We start from the raw sequence: 18,977 nt of genomic DNA on the forward strand, positions 1-18,977 counted from the left end.
TACAGGGTATAATAAGTTTGTGCATTTGTATGTAACGCCAAAAAGGAGTAATCATAGACCAACCTTTTAGTATACGGATCGGCTTAGAATTAAATTCTGAGTCGATTTAGCGATGTCCGTCTGTCTGTCTGTCTGTCTGTTGATGTATTTTTGTGTGCAAAGTACAGCTCGCAGTTTTAGTCCGATTGTCCTAAAATTTGGTATAGGGTCCTGTTTCGGCTCAAAGACGATCCCTATTGATTTTGGAAAAAATCGGTTCAGATTTAGATATAGCTGCCATATATATTTTTCACCGATCTGGTCATAATTGGCGTGTATATCAACCGATCTTCCTCAAATTCCGTACATCCGAATATTTTGTGAGTCTCGAAAAACTTGCAAAATATCAGCCAAATCGGTTCAGATTTAGATATAGCTCCCATATATAGCTTTCGGCCGATTTACACTGATTTGCCCACAGAGGCCAATTTTTTGCTCCGATTTAGTTGAAATTTTGCATAGGGAGTAGAATTAGCGTTGTAACTATGCGTGCCAAATTTGCTTGAAATCGGTTCAGATTTGGATATATCTCCCATATAAAGCTTTCGCCCGATTTACACTCATATGACCACAGAGGCCAATTTTTAACTCCAATTTAGTTGAAATTTTGCACAGGGAGTAGAATTAGCATTGTAGCTATGCGTGCCAAATTTGGTTGAAATCGGTTCAGATTTAGATATAGCTCCCATATATATGTTTTTGTGATTTCGACAAAAATGGTCAAAATACCAACATTTTCCTTGTAAAATCGCCACTGCTTAGTCGAAAAGTTGTAAAAATGACTCTAATTTTCCTAAACTTCTAATACATATATATCGAGCGATAAATCATAAATAAACTTCTTCGAAGTTTCCTTAAAATTGCTTCAGATTTAAACGTTTCCCATATTTTTATACCCTTCACCACTACTGTGGTACAGGGTATAATAAGTTTGTGCATTTGTATGTAACGCCAACAAGGAAAAGTCTGAGACCCATCGTTTAGTATACTGATCGTCTTAGAAGTAAATTCTGAGTCGATTTAGCGATGTCCGTCTGTCTGTCTGTCTGTCTGTCTGTCTGTCTGTCTGTCTGTCTGTCTGTCCGTCTGTCTGTCTGTTCATGTATTTTTGTGCGCAAAGTACAGGTCGCAGTTTAACTCCGATCGTCCTCAAATTTGGCATAGGGTCGTTTTGGGGAACAAAGACGATCGCTATTGATTTTGGAAAAAATCGGTCCAGATTTAGATATAGCTGTCATATATATTTATCCCCGATCTGGTTATAATTGGCGTATTTATCAACCGATATTCTTCAAATTCCGTACATCCGAATATATTATGAGTCTCGAAAAACTTGCAAAATATTATACAAATCGGTTCAGATTTAGATATAGCTCCCATATATATCTTTCGTCCGATTTAGACTCATATGGCAAAAGAGGCCAAAGTTTACTACCGATTTTCGTGAAATTTTGCACAAAGAGTAGAGTTGACATTCTACCAATGCTTGGTAAATTTGATTGAAATCGGTTCATATTTAGATATAGCTCCCATATATATCTTTCGTCCGATTTGCACTTATATGACCTCAAAAGCCAGAGTTTTGCCCTGACTTGCTTAAAATTTTACACGAGAGGTAGGTTTAACGGTTTCATTATGTGTGCCAAATTTGGTTAAAATCGGTTCAGATTTAGATATAGCTCCCATATATATCTTTCGTCCGATTTGGACTTATATGGCCTCAAAAGCCAGAGTTTTGTCCTTATTTGCTTCAAATTTTGCACAAGGAGTACGTTTAATAGTATAGGTAAGTGTGCCAAATTTGGTTGAAATCGGTTCAGATTTAGATATAGCTCCCATATATATCTTTCGTCCGATTTGGACTTATATGGCCTCAAAAGCCAGAGTTTTGCTCTGACTTGCTTCAAATTTTGCACATGGAGTACGTTTAATAGTATCGGTAAGTGTGCCAAATTTGGTTGAAATCGGTGCAGATTTAGATATAGCTCCCATATATATCTTTCGCCCGATTTACACTCATATGACCACGGGAGCCAAAGTTATACTCCCATTTACGTGAAATTTTGCATAGATTGCAGTATTATTATTCTAACTATGCATGTCATATTTAGTCAAAATCGGTTCAGATTATATATAGCTCTCATATATACGTACACCAGAAATGGGGAAATATGGTAGACTTTTTCATATTTTAGACCCATTTTCAATGGGATTTTCCTCCAATTGACTGGATAGTTTCAACGGAGAATATATTTAGTATGATATTTAAGTGTGTCAAGTTTGATCTAATTTGGTTCAGGTTTAGATAAAGCCTCTATATATTCGTTTTTCCGGTTTATACAAATATGGCCAAAATTCCATGTCAGAATTTCCACAGAACGGTTGAGTTTTAAATAAGGCTCCAAGTCGCCCGACTTGACCAAATAATATATCACAACCCACACTTGACCACATATCTTGGCGGGATCTAACCAATATCCTTGTAAAATCACCACTGATGAGTAGCAAAAATTGTAAATATTACTAAAATTCTCCTATATCTCGAATACATATGTATCGCCTGATAAATCATAAATGCTCTTTTGTACAATTGCATTAAAATTTCTCTCGCTTCATATGTCCCATATTTTTTACTAACATTATGTTTCATCCCAGGGCGTTATCCGATTTAAATTTTAATTCTACAGATTTTGTAGAAATACAAAAAATTGTCTCCATTAAAAGTATTTGTATCTAGAAACGCAAACCTCTATACAGCTCCCAGCAAATTTGAAGTAGTTGAGATGGTAACACAAATGTTTGTGTATATAGTGGTGAAGGGTATAATATAGTCGGCCCCGCTCGACTTTAGACTTTACTTACTTGTTTTTTTACTAACATTGTGTTCCACCCTAGGGCATTAGCCGACTTAAATTTTGAGTGTATAGATTTTGTTGAAGTCTATCAAATTCTTCCAGATCGAGTGATATTTAAATGTATGTATTTGGGACAAACCTTTATATATATATAGCCCCCAACACATTTGACGGATGTGATATGGTATCGAAAATTTAGATCTACAAAGTGGTGCAGGGTATAATATAGTCGGCCCCGCCCGACTTTAGACTTTCCTTACTTGTTTTGTTAAAATTCGTTTTTATGCCCTCCTTCATAGGATGGGGGTATATTAACTTTGTCATTCCGTTTGTAACACATCGAAATATTGCTCTAAGACCCCATAAAGTATATATATTCAGGGTCGTGGTGAAATTCTGAGTCGATTTGAGCATGTCCGTCCGTCTGTTGAAATCACGATAACTTCTGAACGAAACAAGCTATCGACTTGAAACTTGGCACAAGTAGTTATTATTGATGTAGGTCGGATGGTATTGCAAATGGGCCATATCGGTCTACTTTTACGAATAGCCCCATATAAACGGATCCCAAATTTGGCTTGCGAATCCTCTAAGAGAAGCAAATTTAATCCGATCCGGCTGAAATTTGGTACATGGTGTTATTATATGGTCTCTAACAACCATGCAAAAATTGGTCGAAATCGGTCAGGCAAATTGGATAAAAACTACGGATTCTATAAGCCCAAGAAGTAAAATCAGGAGATCGGTCTATATGGGGGCTATACCAAAACATGGACCGATACTCACCATTTTTGGCACACCTCTTTGTGGTCCTAAAATACTTATAGATTTCCAATTTCAGGCAAAAATCAGGAGATCGGTCTATATGGAGACTATATCAAAACCTGGACCGATATAGCCCATCTTCGAACTTGACATGCCTGCAAACAAAAGACGTTTGTGTGTAATCTCAGCACGATTGCTTCATTATGGAAGACTGTAGCGTGATTACAACAGACAAGCAGACGGACATCGCTATAGCGTCTTAAAATTTTTTCCTGATCAAGAATATTTATACTTTATATAGTCGGAAATCGATATTTCGATGTGTTACAAACGGAATGACAAACTTATTATACCCCCGTCAGCATTCTATGGTGGTGGGTATAAAAATAGTGTATGTGGGCACCATATTTGATGTCTTGAATATTTTAAATATGATGTTTGCATATTTGCATATTTATAATTTGTTGTCAGATACACATTAAACTCTAAATTTTAAATGGACATTTTTTATCCCATTTGATTGTAAAGGGTGATACGGTCAAAATTTGGTCAATAAAAACTTGACGTATTTCATTCAATTTTGCATTTAAAAAAACTGAACACCCCTCATTTTGAAGGTGTGTGTGTGTGTAGAATGTTGCTCCTATTTTGATTTTGGAATTCACTCTTCAGTTGCCAAAATGCCGTCCAAGCAAGAAGAGCAGCGCATCAAAATTTTGCTCGCGTATCGCGAAAATACGACCTACTTGCACGCAAAGCTGGAAAAATCGCTAAAAGTTGCCAAATCAACCGTTACAAATGTAATTAAAGTGTTTGGGGAACGTTTGTCGTCAGGAAGTCTGGCTCGGGGGGAAATCGAAAACCGGAAGCCGCTGAGACGACAAAGAGAGTTGCCGGTAGTTTCAAGCGAAACCCTAACCTCTCTCTCCGAGATGCCGCAAATAAGCTGGGTGTATCGTCTACAACCGTGCATCGAGCCAAAAAACGAGCCGGACTATCGACTTACAAGAAGGTAGTGACTCCAAATCGCGATGATAAACAAAATACGACGGCCAAAGCGCGATCCCGGAGGCTGTACACGACGATGCTGACGAAGTTTGACTGCGTAGTAATGGACGACGAAACCTACGTCAAAGCCGACTACAAGCAGCTTCCGGGACAGGAGTTTTATACGGCAAAAGGAAGGGGAAAGGTAGCAGATATTTTCAAGCACATAAAACTGTCAAAGTTCGCAAAGAAATATCTGGTTTGGCAAGCCATCTGTACCTGTGGCTTGAAAAGCAGCATTTTCATAGCTTCCGGGATTGTCAACCAAGAAATTTACGTGAAAGAGTGTTTGAATAAACGTCTGCTGCCTTTCCTGAAGAAACACGGTTGTTCCGTACTGTTTTGGCCGGATTTGACATCTTGCCATTACGGTCAAAAGGCCATGGAGTGGTACGCCGCCAACTACGTGCAGGTGGTTCCCAAGGACAAGAACCCTCCAAACATGCCAGAGCTCCGCCCAATTAAGAAATACTGGGCTATTGTCAAGCGGAACCTAAAGAAGACCAAAAAACTCCTAAAAACGAGCAGCAGTTCAAGGCAAACTGGCTTTCTGCGGCGAAGAAGGTGGACAAGGTGGCTGTACAAAATCTGATGGCAGGTGTCAAGCGTGAGGCCCGGCAATTCGGATTCGGAAAAGCGAAAGCCTAACTGAATATTTTTCCTGAATTTTATACTAATTGAACTTGAAAAAGAAATTTCATTTGATTTTTTAAATAAACGATTTCACCGATTTACACGCGTTTTCCCTTGACCACATTTTGACCGTATCACCCTTTAATTTGGTCAATAGCTAAAATATATTTACACTATAATTTATGTTGGGCTTCTCACGTATTTTGAAGACGAACTGATGTGTTCCAAATAGGTCATTGTAGTATCATGGTACTTTTGAGAAGTTGAATGTACCAAATATAGTAGAATTGTACCAACTTTAACATCCCTGTTCCAAGCGTTTTTTTTTCTGCGTGTATGATTCGGAATTAAAGCCAAAATTATTAAAGGAACGACAAAATCTTTGGAACGAGGCATGCTTTTTTTCCAGCGTAAGCCATGGCTACAAAAGAAACTAAACTCAAATATTAATAAGCTAAGCGTACATTAATATAAATGACAATATTTCATTACAAAGTTGATAAATATGCCATTGACATTTAATCAAATGCCAGTACTGTTGAAGTTCCTAGTCCCTAAACATATACGATACAATTATAATGAGTCTATTACTAAGTTCTTTTTTAGTCGGATTAATTTTTATGTGGATCTATGGTCGTTGGCGAAATCGGCGTTCAATTGCATTATGCAGACACTTTCCAGTGAACAAATTTCATATGTCTTTAGGATTTGGTCCTATAATAAGAGCTAAAGGTAAATACAGGGAAGGCATTTCTAGGAATCATGGATATTTTAAATTAATTCGAAAAATTTATAAGATAAGAACTTCGAAGAGAGTGAATAGTGAACAACATATTGTGGTGTGAATCAGATATACCCCTATAGTGTTATTGTAGATGATATCCCAGGAATGACTGCCTAGTGTTATGCAGGTGCAAATAACAAAAAAAAAGAAAAAAACAAGTATGTACGGCCGTAAGTTCGACCAGGCCGAATCTTATGTACCCTCCACCATGGATTGCGTAAAAACTTCTACGAAAGACTGTCATCCACAATCGAATTAATTGGGTTGTGGTATCTTAAAACTTCTTAACATCGTTTTCTAAATTGTGAGTTAGTCTATACGCGGTAAATATTAGACTAAAAAGGTATGTATAGGTAAGTCAAACAAATAATTACGAATGAATCGACATGGACTTTTGCACGGTACGTAGAGAGCTAGAATTGAAATATGGGGGTCACTTATATGGGGGCTATATACAATTATGAACTTGATATGCACGCTCAAAAAAATCGCTAAACAATATATGTTTGGGTAGTCTAAGTTCCAAACATTTTGTATTTTTGCATCCAAATTCAATAATGTTGTCTTCCAAAAAACAATATGTTATTATGTGAACATATAATATGTTTGGATGCATTTTGCACCCAAAAATATTATATGCTTAAAAAAAATTCTCCCAAACAATATTGTGCTCAAAATTTTATTTATTTATTTATATATTTACAATCATAATGAATTATGAAAATAAACAGGTAATATAGGTGCTAACAACATAGGTTTTCGACCTGAATGCTCAAAATTTTGTTTCTGCCTAATTGTATATTCCCCCACATCTTTCTCACTTCCACGAGATTTTTTAATTCTTAGCACCTTTTTCTGTAATACAAACATTGTAGAAGAAATTATTCAATTTTATGATTTTTTTTATTTTAATTTTACCTTTTGCCGGACGGGAATTCGAAAAGCGGACCACACAGTTTGTAAGGATCAAAGAAGTAGCAGATCAATTGCCCAAGGAAAAATAAAATGTTAATTTTGTAATAACAAGCAACAACCACCAACTTAATTCAATATCGCTCCCTGTTAAATAGCGCTCCAAGCTACTAAAAACATATATGTTTATAGGCTATTTCTAAATTGATATATGTTTGCATCCAAGCATATTATAATTACAAACATTTTATGTCCCAAACATAATATGTTCTAACATATTAACATATATGTCCCAAACATGTTATGCTAGTTTATGAACATTATATGCTTGCACTCAAAAATATTGTGTTTAAAAATTTGTGTTCCAAACATATAATGTTTATAGCCAAACATATGAAAAACAGTCTTTTTCATCCGTGTGGACTAATCCTCCAAAACCAAATCTCGGGATCGGTTTATATGGGGGCTATATATGATTACTGACTGATATTGACCACTTTTGGCGTGGTTGTTAAATATCATATACTACCATCACGTACCAAATTTCAACCAGATCGGATGAATTTTGCTTCTCCAAAAGGCACCGGAGGTAAAATCTGGGGATGGGTTTATATGGGGGCTATATATAATTATGGACTGATATGAACCAATTCTTGCGTGGTTGTTGGATACCATATACTAACATCACGCACCAAATTTCAACCGAATCGGATGAATTTTTCTCTTCCAAGGGTCTCCGGAGGTAAAATCTGGTTATCGGTTTATATGGGGCCTATATATAATTATGGACCGATTTCGACCAATTTTTTCATGGGTGTTTGAGGCCATATATTAACACCACGTAACGATGTTCAACTGAATCAGATCAATTTTGGTCTACCAAAAGGCTCCGGAGGCCAAATCTGGTGATCGGTTTATATGGAGGCTATATATAATTATTCACCGATGTGGACCAATTTTTGCATGGTTGTCAGAGACCATATACTTACACCATTTCAGTTGGATCGGATGAAATTTGCATCTCTTAGAGGCTCCGCAAGCCAAATCTGGGGATCGGTTTATATGGGGGCTATATATAATTATGGACCGATGTGGACCAATTTTTGCATGGTTGTTAGAGACCATATACTTACACCATTTCAGTTGGATCGGATGAAATTTGCTACTCTTAGAGGTTCCGCAATTCAAATCTGGAGAACGGTTTATATGGGGCTACATATAATTATGGACCGATATGGACCAATTTTGGCACGGTTGTTAGAGATCATATACCAACACTATGTTTCAAATTTCAACCGAATTGGATGAAATGTGCTTCTCTTAGACTCCGCAAGCCAAATATGGGGATCGCTTTATATTGGTTGCTATATGTAAATATGGACCGATGTGGACCAATTTTTGGATGGATGTTACAGACCATATACCAACACCATGTATCAAATTTCAGCCGGATCGGATGAAATATGCTTCTGTTAGAGGCTCCGAAAGCCAAATCTGAGGGTCCGTTTATATTGGGGCTATACGTAAAAGTGGACCGATATGTCCCATTTGCAATACCATCTGACCTACATCAATAACAACTACTTGTGCAAAGTTTCAAGTCGATAGCTTGTTTCGTTCGGAAGTTAGCGTGATTTCAACAGACGGAGAAGAAAATTTCATCCGATCCGGCTGAAATTTGGTACATGGTGTTAGTATATGGTATCTAACAAGCACGCAAAAATTGATCCACATCGGTCCATAATTATATATAGCCCCCATATAAATCGATCCCCCGATTTGGCTTGCGGAGCCTCCAAGAGAAGCAAATTTCATCCGATCCGGCTGAAATTTGGTATATGGCGTAAGTATATGGTCTCTAATGACCATGCAAAAATTGGTCCACATCGGTGAATAATTATATATAGCTCCCATATAAACCGATCACCAGATTTGACCTCGGGAGCCCCTTGGAAGACCAAAATTCATCTGATTCAGTTGAAATTTGGTACGTGGTGTTAATATATGGCCTCAAGCACCAATGGAAAAATTTGTCGAAATCGGTCAATAATTATATATAGGCCCCATATAAACCGATCCCCAGATTTGACCTCCGGAGCACCTTGGAAGAGAAAAATTCATCCGATTCGGTTGAGATTTGGTACGTGATGTTAGTATATGGTATCCAACAACCATGCAGGAATTGGTTCATATCAGTCTATAATTATACACACAGAAAAGAGATTGGTTAGCAATCGGTTGTAATAATGAACATTCTAATTATGGAACGAAATATCAACTGTATCAACAAATATTCCGTATTTACAACATGGGTTCTATTCCTAAGACCATTTGGGAGCGGAATCAAGAAAATGTTATTTATGATAATAGACAAATGATTGGGTTAACCAAATGCTTCAACTATGAATAATTTTATTGGAAATTGGTTGATACAACCTACCAAGAAAACATTTTGCAACTTTCATTCAGTACTCATCATAACCATACGGTTGCACAAACCGAATGTTATTGGAAATATTTTTGGTTGTCATTTTAATATTTGTCAACGACAAATTATTTATATTTGTTGTCGAGGAAAAAACAAAAACCTCTTCCTATAAAAGTCAAACCAAAATTTTTTTTTGTTTACTACATTATTTAAATATTTTATAGGAATTACTAGAAGAGATTTTTTATTAAATCGAGGCAAGATCAAGATTTGGCTATAAAAGGGGCATAATTTTGGTAACATCTTAAAGGTAAATTTTTATGATCAAATTGCTGTAATTTTCACTGATAATATTAATTTACTCTCCAGACTGGACACTTAATTTCACAAAAACCTTTACCATTAAAGTTGCAGTTTGAATTCTGATGCGCTGAACATGGTCAGTATGAGTTATCTTTTTATAGATATCAAAAAATGTTTTAAAGCGATAATTTAATTAATGTATGTAGGTCCTTGGTCATGAGTAACATTTATTTCTGTGCGTTGACGACTGTAATACAGTAATGTATTACACCTACAATGGTTTTTGGATACCCAATTCCGCGAGTCAGGTAAAAAATACTGATGGATTCCAAGTTACCAGCGGTTCAATCTGCGTTGCCCGTTCATTCGACAATCCTGCAGTAGGCTACATGAGCTTCATCTAAAACCGTCGCGGATACTTAACTGTTTAAAGGAATCGTTTATTTTCATTTATATTAATATATAGATATATAATATTTTCATTTATTCTCTATCAATCTCAAATAAATATATCTAAATAAAATAGAATATTTTTCGGAAAAACATTAATCTGCAATTCGGTTGTGGGTGCTATTTAGGTTGGGTAATGCAACCGAATAAAGAAGGTAGTAACGACCAATTCCATAGGTTAACACAATCAATACCATATTGAGTATTAGTTGCATCTCCCATAATTCGATTGGGTCGACCGAATTAGTCAGGTGACACAACTGCCAACAGATAGTTGCTACAACCTCCAAAATGAGGTTGGCAATAAATTCGGTTATCACAACCAATCTGTATTCTCTGTGTATATAGCCCCCATATAAACCGGTCCCCATATTTGATCTCCGGGGTCTTTTGGAGAAGCAAAATTCATCCGATCTGGTTGAAATTTGGTGCGTGGTGGTAGTATATGATATTTAACAACCATGGCAAAAGTGGTCCATATCAATCCATAATCATATACAGCCCCCATATAAACCGATCCCGAAATTTGGTTTTGGACCCTCTTGAAGGAGCAAATTTCATCCGACTCTATTGAAATTTGGTACACTGTGCTAGTATATGGCCGTTAACAACCATGCCTAACTAGGTCCATATCGGTCTATAGTTATATATAGCCCCCATATAAGCGACCCCCATATTTCAATTCTGGCTTAGACTTATCTATTCATAACTTTTTTGTCTAATATATACCACGTATGGACTAACTCACAATTTAGAAAACGATGTTAAGAAGTTTTAAGATACCACAACCCAAATAATTCGATTGTGGATGACAGTCTTGCGTAGAAGTTTCTACGCAATCCATGGTGGAGGGTACATAAGATTCGGCCTGGCCGAACTTACGGCCGTATATACTTGTTTTATTTGTTATATTTATTTATCTCTCTGAATTCTTAACTTTTTTTTTTTGTTTTATTTAGAATTTAAGAAGGAATAAAGGAAAAATAAAATTATTTAGAGTTTCTTTATTGCTGCTTTGTTATTCGTTTAGAATTGAAAAAAAAAAACAAAAAAAATAATTATGTACTAAGTTCTGCATGCCACTGTATGTATGCATCGCTCGATTTTCACAAATTTGACCATAATACTCTTATTTATTAACCAATGTTACTCAAATTTCAAATAAGCATATACGCCTTAATTTTCTGAAATATGGAAATACCCCAGCAAAAAAAGCGTCACCAAAAAAAGGAGTGAAAATGTTCTTTTTGGATCCGGAAGTGGTGCGAAATTGGTGCAGAAGCGATGAATTTAACATGGGCTTATCATAGGACGGATGTCCACCATTTCAACAGCCCTTGAACTGAATTTGCATCACTTCTTAAGGTGTGATCCCAGTTCAGTGTTTTGGGTGAGAATTAAGAAGTTTTGTCATATTTTGACAAATAAATGATTTTTAATTTTTTTATGACTTTTAATGCATTACAACGCGTGTCTGGAATGTTTAACATCAAATGTTTTCAAAAAATCGCAATTTTTCTAGAAAGTATTTAGCATTTTTTTTCAGCAACTTGTACCATTTTATTATTTCTGAACTGTTATTAACCCATTTGAAACAAAAAAATTTAAATTTCCTATTAATAATATGAAAAAAGCGAGTTAAAAAAAATTGACTCAATTGAACTTCCTCTACAGTTAAAATAAAGAATATCTGTGGGAGGACATTTTTGGAAGAGCTTTTAAAGTTGTGCCTTTAGAAGAACTTCCATTGTTTTGCTGGGACGCTTTTTCTTCCAAACCTTTACCAATGATAACCCACAAATGTTTATGTTTTCTAATTCAGTAGGTATGGTTTAGGGTATGATATAGTCGCCCCCGTCCGACTTTCTACTCTACTCAAATGTTTTATTATTAATTTTAGAAGTCGTCAGTGAATTTACAAGGCTTACCGAAACACATGGTAAAAATGTATTGTTCTACACTGGTCCATGTCTTTTTCTGCTTTCTTCTGATCCGGTTATCATTAAGGAGATACTAACATCAAGACTTTGTATTGATAAACTGGATGTGATATATGATGGATTAACTTATACAATTGGTAATGGATTAATAACTCAAAATGGTAAGTCAGTGTTGAGTGACTGTATGACATCCTAATGGCCTTTTCTATTGCAGGCGAAGAATGGGTACGCGAACGAAGAGTAATGAATGGTGCATTCAAAATTTCAAACTTACAAGACTTTTTGCCAATCGTAAATAGTCGTGTAAAGTCGTGTATTTTTGATTATATCGATGGGGATATTGAAACTGGTGTAGATATTCCACTTGTATTATATATACGAACATTGACGTTGACAATTTCATTTGGTAAGTTAGTTGCTTTGTTATACCCTCCACCATAGGATGGAGGTATATAAAGTTTGTAATTCCGTTTGTAACACATTGAAATATTGGCCTCAGACCCCATAAAGCATTTATATTCTGGGTCGTGGTGAAATTCTGAGTCGATCTAAGCATGTCCGTCCATCCGTTTGTGGAAATCACGCTAACTTCCGAACGAAACAAGCTATCGATTTGAAACTTGGCACAAGTAGTTGTTATTAATGAAGGTCACAGGGTATTGCAATTGGGCCATATCGGACCACTTTTACGTATAGCCCCCATATAAACGGACCCCCAGATTTGGCTTGTGGAGCCTCTAAGAGAAGTATATTTCATCCGATCTGGCTGAAATTCGGTACATGATGTTGGTATATAGTCTCTAACAACTACACAAAAATTGGTCCACATCGGTCCGTAATTATATATAGCCCCCATATAAACCGATCCCCAGATTTGGCTTGGGGAGCCACAAAGAGAAGCAAATTTCATCCGATCCCGATGAAATTTGGTACATGATGTTGGTATATGGTCTCTAAAAACCATGGAAAAATTGGTCCACATCGGTCCATAATTATATATAGCCTCCATATAAACCGATCCCCAGATTTGGCTTGGGGAGCCACAAAGAGAAGCAAATTTCTTCCGATCCCGCTGAAATGTGGTACATGGTGTTGGTATATGGTCTCTAAAAACCATGGAAAAATTGGTCCACATCGGTCCATAATTATATATAGCCTCCATATAAACCGATCCCCAGATTTGGCTTGCGGAGCCTCGCAGAGGAGCAAATTTCATCCGATCCGGCTGAAATTTGGTACATGGTGTTGGTATATGGTCTCTAAAAACCATGGAAAAATTGGTCCACATCGGTCCATAATTATATATAGCCCCCATATAAACCGATCCCCAGATTTGGCTTGCGGAGCCTCACAGAGGTGCAAATTTCATCCGATCCGGCTGAAATTTGGTACATGCTTTTGGAATACGGTCTCTAATAACCATGGAAAAATTGGTCCACATCGGTCCATAATTATATATAGCCCCCATATAAACCGATCCCCAGATTTGGCTTGCGGAGATTCAAAGAGAAGCAAATTTCATCAGATCTGGTTGAAATTTGGTACGTGGTGTTTGTATAAGACCCAGGGCTGTGGAGCCGGAGCCGGAGTCTTGGAGTCGGAGTCTGAAGATTTTGCTGGAGTCGGAGTCGTAAAAATTTTGCTCGACTCCGGCTCAGGCTAAACCAAATTTTTTAAAACACTTCACATTTTTGTAACTAAGCAAGTTTTTACGCAAATTAGTTTCCATTGCGTTATTCATTCGATCAATGTACAGCATGATTGTAAATGAAAATCAACTTCCAATTACGGCTATCTTTTTATGTTTCCTAGAATGTTAGACTAGCAGATGGGCTGGATCGATCCATTTTAATGCCCATATCAATTTATTTGAAATATGTCGCACAATCGAAATTATTTTTTTTTTTAATTTTATTTTAAGGCCATATACATATGTGGAATATTGACAGAAAATTTTTTTTAAAGTTGTTTTCTATAGGAAATTTTGTCAAAATTTTATTTCTATAAAAAATTTATTCAAAATATTTTATAACTATAGAAATATTTTTTTCTATAAAAAATTTTGTCAAAATTTTATTTCTATAGAAAATTGAGTCAAAATTTTATTTCTATAAAATATTTTGCAAAATTTTATTTCTATAGAAAATTTTGCAAAATTTTGTTTGTAACACAAAAATTTTTTCAAAATTTTATTTCAATAAAAATTTAAGTCAAAACTTTATTTCTATAGAAAATTTTGCCAAAATTTTATATTAATAGATTTTTTTATTAGAAAATTTGGTCAAAATTTTATTTCTACAGAAAATTTTGTCAAAATTTTATTTCTATAGAAAATTTTGCCAAAATTTTATAGTAATAGATTTTTTATTAGAAAATTTGGTCAAAATTTTATTTCTAAAGGAAATTTTGTCAAAATTTTATTTCTATAGAAAATTTTGTCAAAATTTTATTTCTATAGAAAATTTTGCCAAAATTTTATAGTAATAGACTTTTTTATTAGAAAATTTGGTCAAAATTTTATTTCTACAGAAAATTTTGTCAAAATTGTATTTCTATAGAAAATTTAGTCAAAATTTTGTTCTGTAGAATATTTTGCAGAATTTTATTTACTACACAAAAATTTTTCTAAAATTTTTTCAAAATTTTATTTCTATTAGAAAAAATTGTAAAATTGTATTTCTATAGCAAATTTTATCAAAATTTTTTTCTTATTGATCCTCATTCAAAATTTTATTTCTATATATTTGGTCAAAATTTGATTTCTATAGAAAATCTTGCCAAAATTTTATTTCTATAGAAAATTTAGTCAAAATTTTATTTCTATATAAAATGATGGAATTTGGTACAGAGTGTTTTTTGGGCACAAGGACGAATTTTTAAGAAATCGGATCAAATTTAAATATAGCTCCCATATATATGTTTCGCCCCATTTTGACAAATAGGGTCACGTTCAGCTTTATTACTCACCGATGGTCGTCAAATTTGGTACAAAGTAATATTTTTCACTCTTCAAGCCTGCCAAATTTCATCGAAATCGGTTCAGATTTAGATATAGCTCCCATATATATGTATCGCTCGATTTTCCTAAATTTGGCCATAAAACCCTTATTTATTAAGCGATCGAACTCAAAGTTGGCTAGAATCAGTCATACAGTTAGTAAGCATGTGTAAAATTTCATCGAAATCGGTTCAGATTTAAATATAGCTCCCTTATATATGTTTCGCCCGATTTTTCCAAATTTGGGTATAAAATCGTATATATCAACCGATCTTACTAAAAGTTGGCTTACTCTAATCTTCTATGGTACTAAATATATATGCAAAAAATTATGGAAATCGGTACAGATTTAGATATAGCACCAATATATATGTGTTGCCCGATTTTTCAAAAATTTACCCTAATAACTTTATGTTTGACAATAGTAGCCTCATTTATTAACCGATCTTACACAAATTTAGCACAATGTTAGTTTCTGTAATATAAACCTAACCTTCAACATATCATCTAAATCGGTTCAGATTTACATATAGCTCCCATATATATGTATAGCCCGATTTAAAAAAACCTTATTTTTGACCTCATTTATTAACTGATCTTACTCAAATTTTTGGGAGCCACAGTGGTGCAATGGTTAGCATGCCCGCCTTGCATACACAAGGTCGTGGGTTCGATTCCTGCTGCGACCGAACACCAAAAAGTTTTTCAGCGGTGGATTATCCCACCTCACTAATGCTGGTGACATTTCTGAGGGGTTCAAAGCTTCTCTAAGTGGTTTCACTGCAATGTGGAACGCCGTTCGGACTCGGCTGTAAAAAGGAGGTCCCTTGTCATTGAGCTTAACATGGAATCGGATAGCACTCAGTGATAAGAGAGAAGTTCACCAATGCGGTATCATAATGGATTGAATAGTCTAAGTGAGCCTGATACATCGGACTGTCACCTAACCTATCGGCAAATTGTCTGTCAAAAAATTTAATAGAATGAAAAGATTTATATAAAAGAGCATTTGTAATTACAAAGTAGGTTCTAAATCCTATTTTCCTTACGTTTCGTAAAGCCGGCAGAGGACTGAACTGGGTGTCGCCGACGCAAACTGTACGATATGTGAGAGAAGGGCCGACAAAAACTGCATGATATTAGAGAAATTTTCCTCATGACTGCCACCTACTGACACAGTTACGCTTCACAGTTTCGTCCTCTTGTCTTTTTATTCTCTCTGATACAAATTTATTTTCCACGTTATAACATATAAAGCACATAGAACCATTTTTATACCCACCACCATAGAATGGTGATGGGGCTATAATAAGTTTGTCATTCCGTTTGTAACTCATCGAAATATCGATTTCCGACTATATAAAGTATATATATATATATATATTCTTGATCAGGGAGAAATTCTAAGACGATGTTAAGCATGTCCGTCTGTCTGTCTGTTGTAATCACGCTACAGCCTTGAATAATGGCGCTATCGTCCTAAAATTTGGCACAGATTAGTTTTTTGTTTGAAGGCAGGTCAAGTTTGAAGATGGCTATATCGGACCAAGTTTTGATATAGTCCCCATATAAACCGAATTCCCGATTTGGGGTCTTGGGCTTATAAAAACCGTAGTTTTTATCCAATTTGCCTGAAATTGGAAATCTAGCGGTATTTGAGGACCAAAACAAGGTGTGCCGAAAATGGTGCCTATCGGTCCATGTTTTGGTATAGCCTGCATATAGACCGATCTCCCGATTTTGCTTCTTGGGCGTCTAGAAACTATATTTACCAGGGACCGTAAATAACTGTTATCCAGAAAATTTAAACTCAAAAACTCTTCATGTTAGAGTCAACGGAGACCTATATTGTCATATACCAATAGATTCATCTCGGAAAGCTCTTTCAGAATCTATGGTGATATTAAAAAAACACTCCCAACTCCAAAGTTAACGGTTATTTTTCACCGTAAAAATAAAAGGTCATAAATAAACTCTTTTTATGAGTTTTATTTTTTCCTTCAGAAAATAATACTCTTTTTTGGAGTTTTATTTTTTTCTTCGGAAAATAAAACTCATTTCAGGAGTTTTATTTTTTTCGTCTTAAATAACACTCATATTCTTTTTTTTTACAATTTCTTGTTTTATTGAGTTTATCTCACATAAAGTTTGTATTCATTTATATATTTAATTTAACGAACATATTTTTTCCAAATATTCAACGGAAAGATTTAAACACAGGTCGTTCATTACCAATTTAGGAGCAGAGAATGCTCTTCCCACGCTTACTTGGGTTGCAGGCTCCTTCGCTATGATGCGCTGAAGACGCGGATCCAAATATAAGCCTGCAAGGAGTGTTGGATTTTTTAGCAGCAAGTTTTCACGCCGTTCTAATATTGTCAGAAATTCTGAGCTGGCGGCTTCGACGAATTTCTAGCTTCATTTGAAGCCATATTTTAAAGAAATCGCTATAAAATAATCGCTCTGCTTGCTCCAAGAGGGCTTTCCCATTCTGACAGACTTAGATTAAGCGCGGCATCGACATTTTTCAATCAGAAGGATTTATAACGCATTAAGCTTTTTAGCATCAAGTAGGATGAATTCCATCCCGTCTGCGGTAAAGGTAAATTAAGATGACTAGTCATGTTCCTAAAATAATTTTTAACTTAAGCTGAGTACTATGTTCAGTTTTCAAGCTGAAAACCAGCTTGTTTTCACGGTTACTTTCTTTAATTAATTAATTTAGAAATATAAAATTATTTACAATCAATTGCTTGGATCTTTTCCATCCATTATTTTGCAAGACTTGATCAAAATATAATCGTTTTCCTAAATATATTTGTACTTTTAATTTAGTGTTTTGGTGAAAACCCCGAACATAGTACTCACCTTTATCGTCTAAAAATGAGTTTTATTTTCCGAAGAAAAAAATAAAACTCCAAAAAAGAGTATAATTTTCTGAAGGAAAAATAAAACTCATAAAAAGTGTTTTATTTATGACGGATAAATAAAACTATCTTTTTAACAGTTTCATTCGAGTTTTTATTTTTTTAGTCACAAAATAACGATTAAAAAATAACTTTTTTGATAGCACTTATAACCGTTACGGTCTCTGATATTTACTATCCGATTGGCCTGAAATTGGAAATCTAGGGGTATTTTGGGACCATAAAGAGGTGTGTCGAAAATGGTCCGTATCGGTCCATGTTTTGGTATAGCCGCCATAAAGACCGATATCCCCATTTTTATACCCTCCACCATACACTGGTAGAAAAATGTTTCGTATTATTAACGAACGGGCTTCGTTGATTATTTTTCGTTAATATTACGAAATTTTTCGTTATAAGAACGAAAGTGATCGTTAATACAACGAAATCAATCGTTAAAAGACAATTTTGTGTTTTGGTTTTTCGTTATATTAATGAAACACGTTTCGTTAATATTACGAATATTAACTTTGTAATTTTTTCAAGAATTAGAATAAAAAAATTTTCCAAGATGAAATTATTATAACCAGTTGCACATAGAGAGTAACTTTTGGAAACTTTTAAACTGAACAGTCGTTTTATATACTCTGAAACTGGAATTGAAAATTTCATTTATAAAACGAAATCGATCGTTAATATAATGATATGGCTCGTTAAAAAATAAATTTTAGATTGTTATATTTCGTCAATTAATGAAATATGTTCATTAATAATACGAATGGGAGTTTGAGTATTTCTGCCTCTCCTTACTCTCTCTCTCTCTCTAAAACGTCTCTTCATACTCTCTCTCTAGCGTGTATGTAATTGGTACATACACATCTTAGTATGGCAATAAGCACATGTGTGCGTGTGCGTCT

General features: G+C 35.0%; 1 protein-coding gene across 1 annotated transcript in view; it reads left to right on the plus strand.

Moving 5' to 3' along the window:
• Positions 1-5,882: 5,882 nt before the first annotated feature.
• The window catches only part of LOC142230079 (putative cytochrome P450 313a4), a 35,873-nt gene continuing 22,778 nt past the window's right edge, over positions 5,883-18,977 (plus strand). The window contains exons 1-3 of the mRNA XM_075300707.1: positions 5,883-6,071; positions 12,117-12,317; positions 12,371-12,562. Of these exons, the coding sequence (XP_075156822.1) occupies positions 5,918-6,071; positions 12,117-12,317; positions 12,371-12,562 (547 nt within the window). The 5' untranslated portion in view covers positions 5,883-5,917. The remainder of the gene's footprint in view (positions 6,072-12,116; positions 12,318-12,370; positions 12,563-18,977) is intronic.

This window comes from Haematobia irritans, chromosome 3 (genome assembly GCF_050003625.1).
Source record: "Haematobia irritans isolate KBUSLIRL chromosome 3, ASM5000362v1, whole genome shotgun sequence".
In the NCBI taxonomy this organism is placed as follows: Eukaryota; Metazoa; Arthropoda; class Insecta; order Diptera; family Muscidae; genus Haematobia; species Haematobia irritans.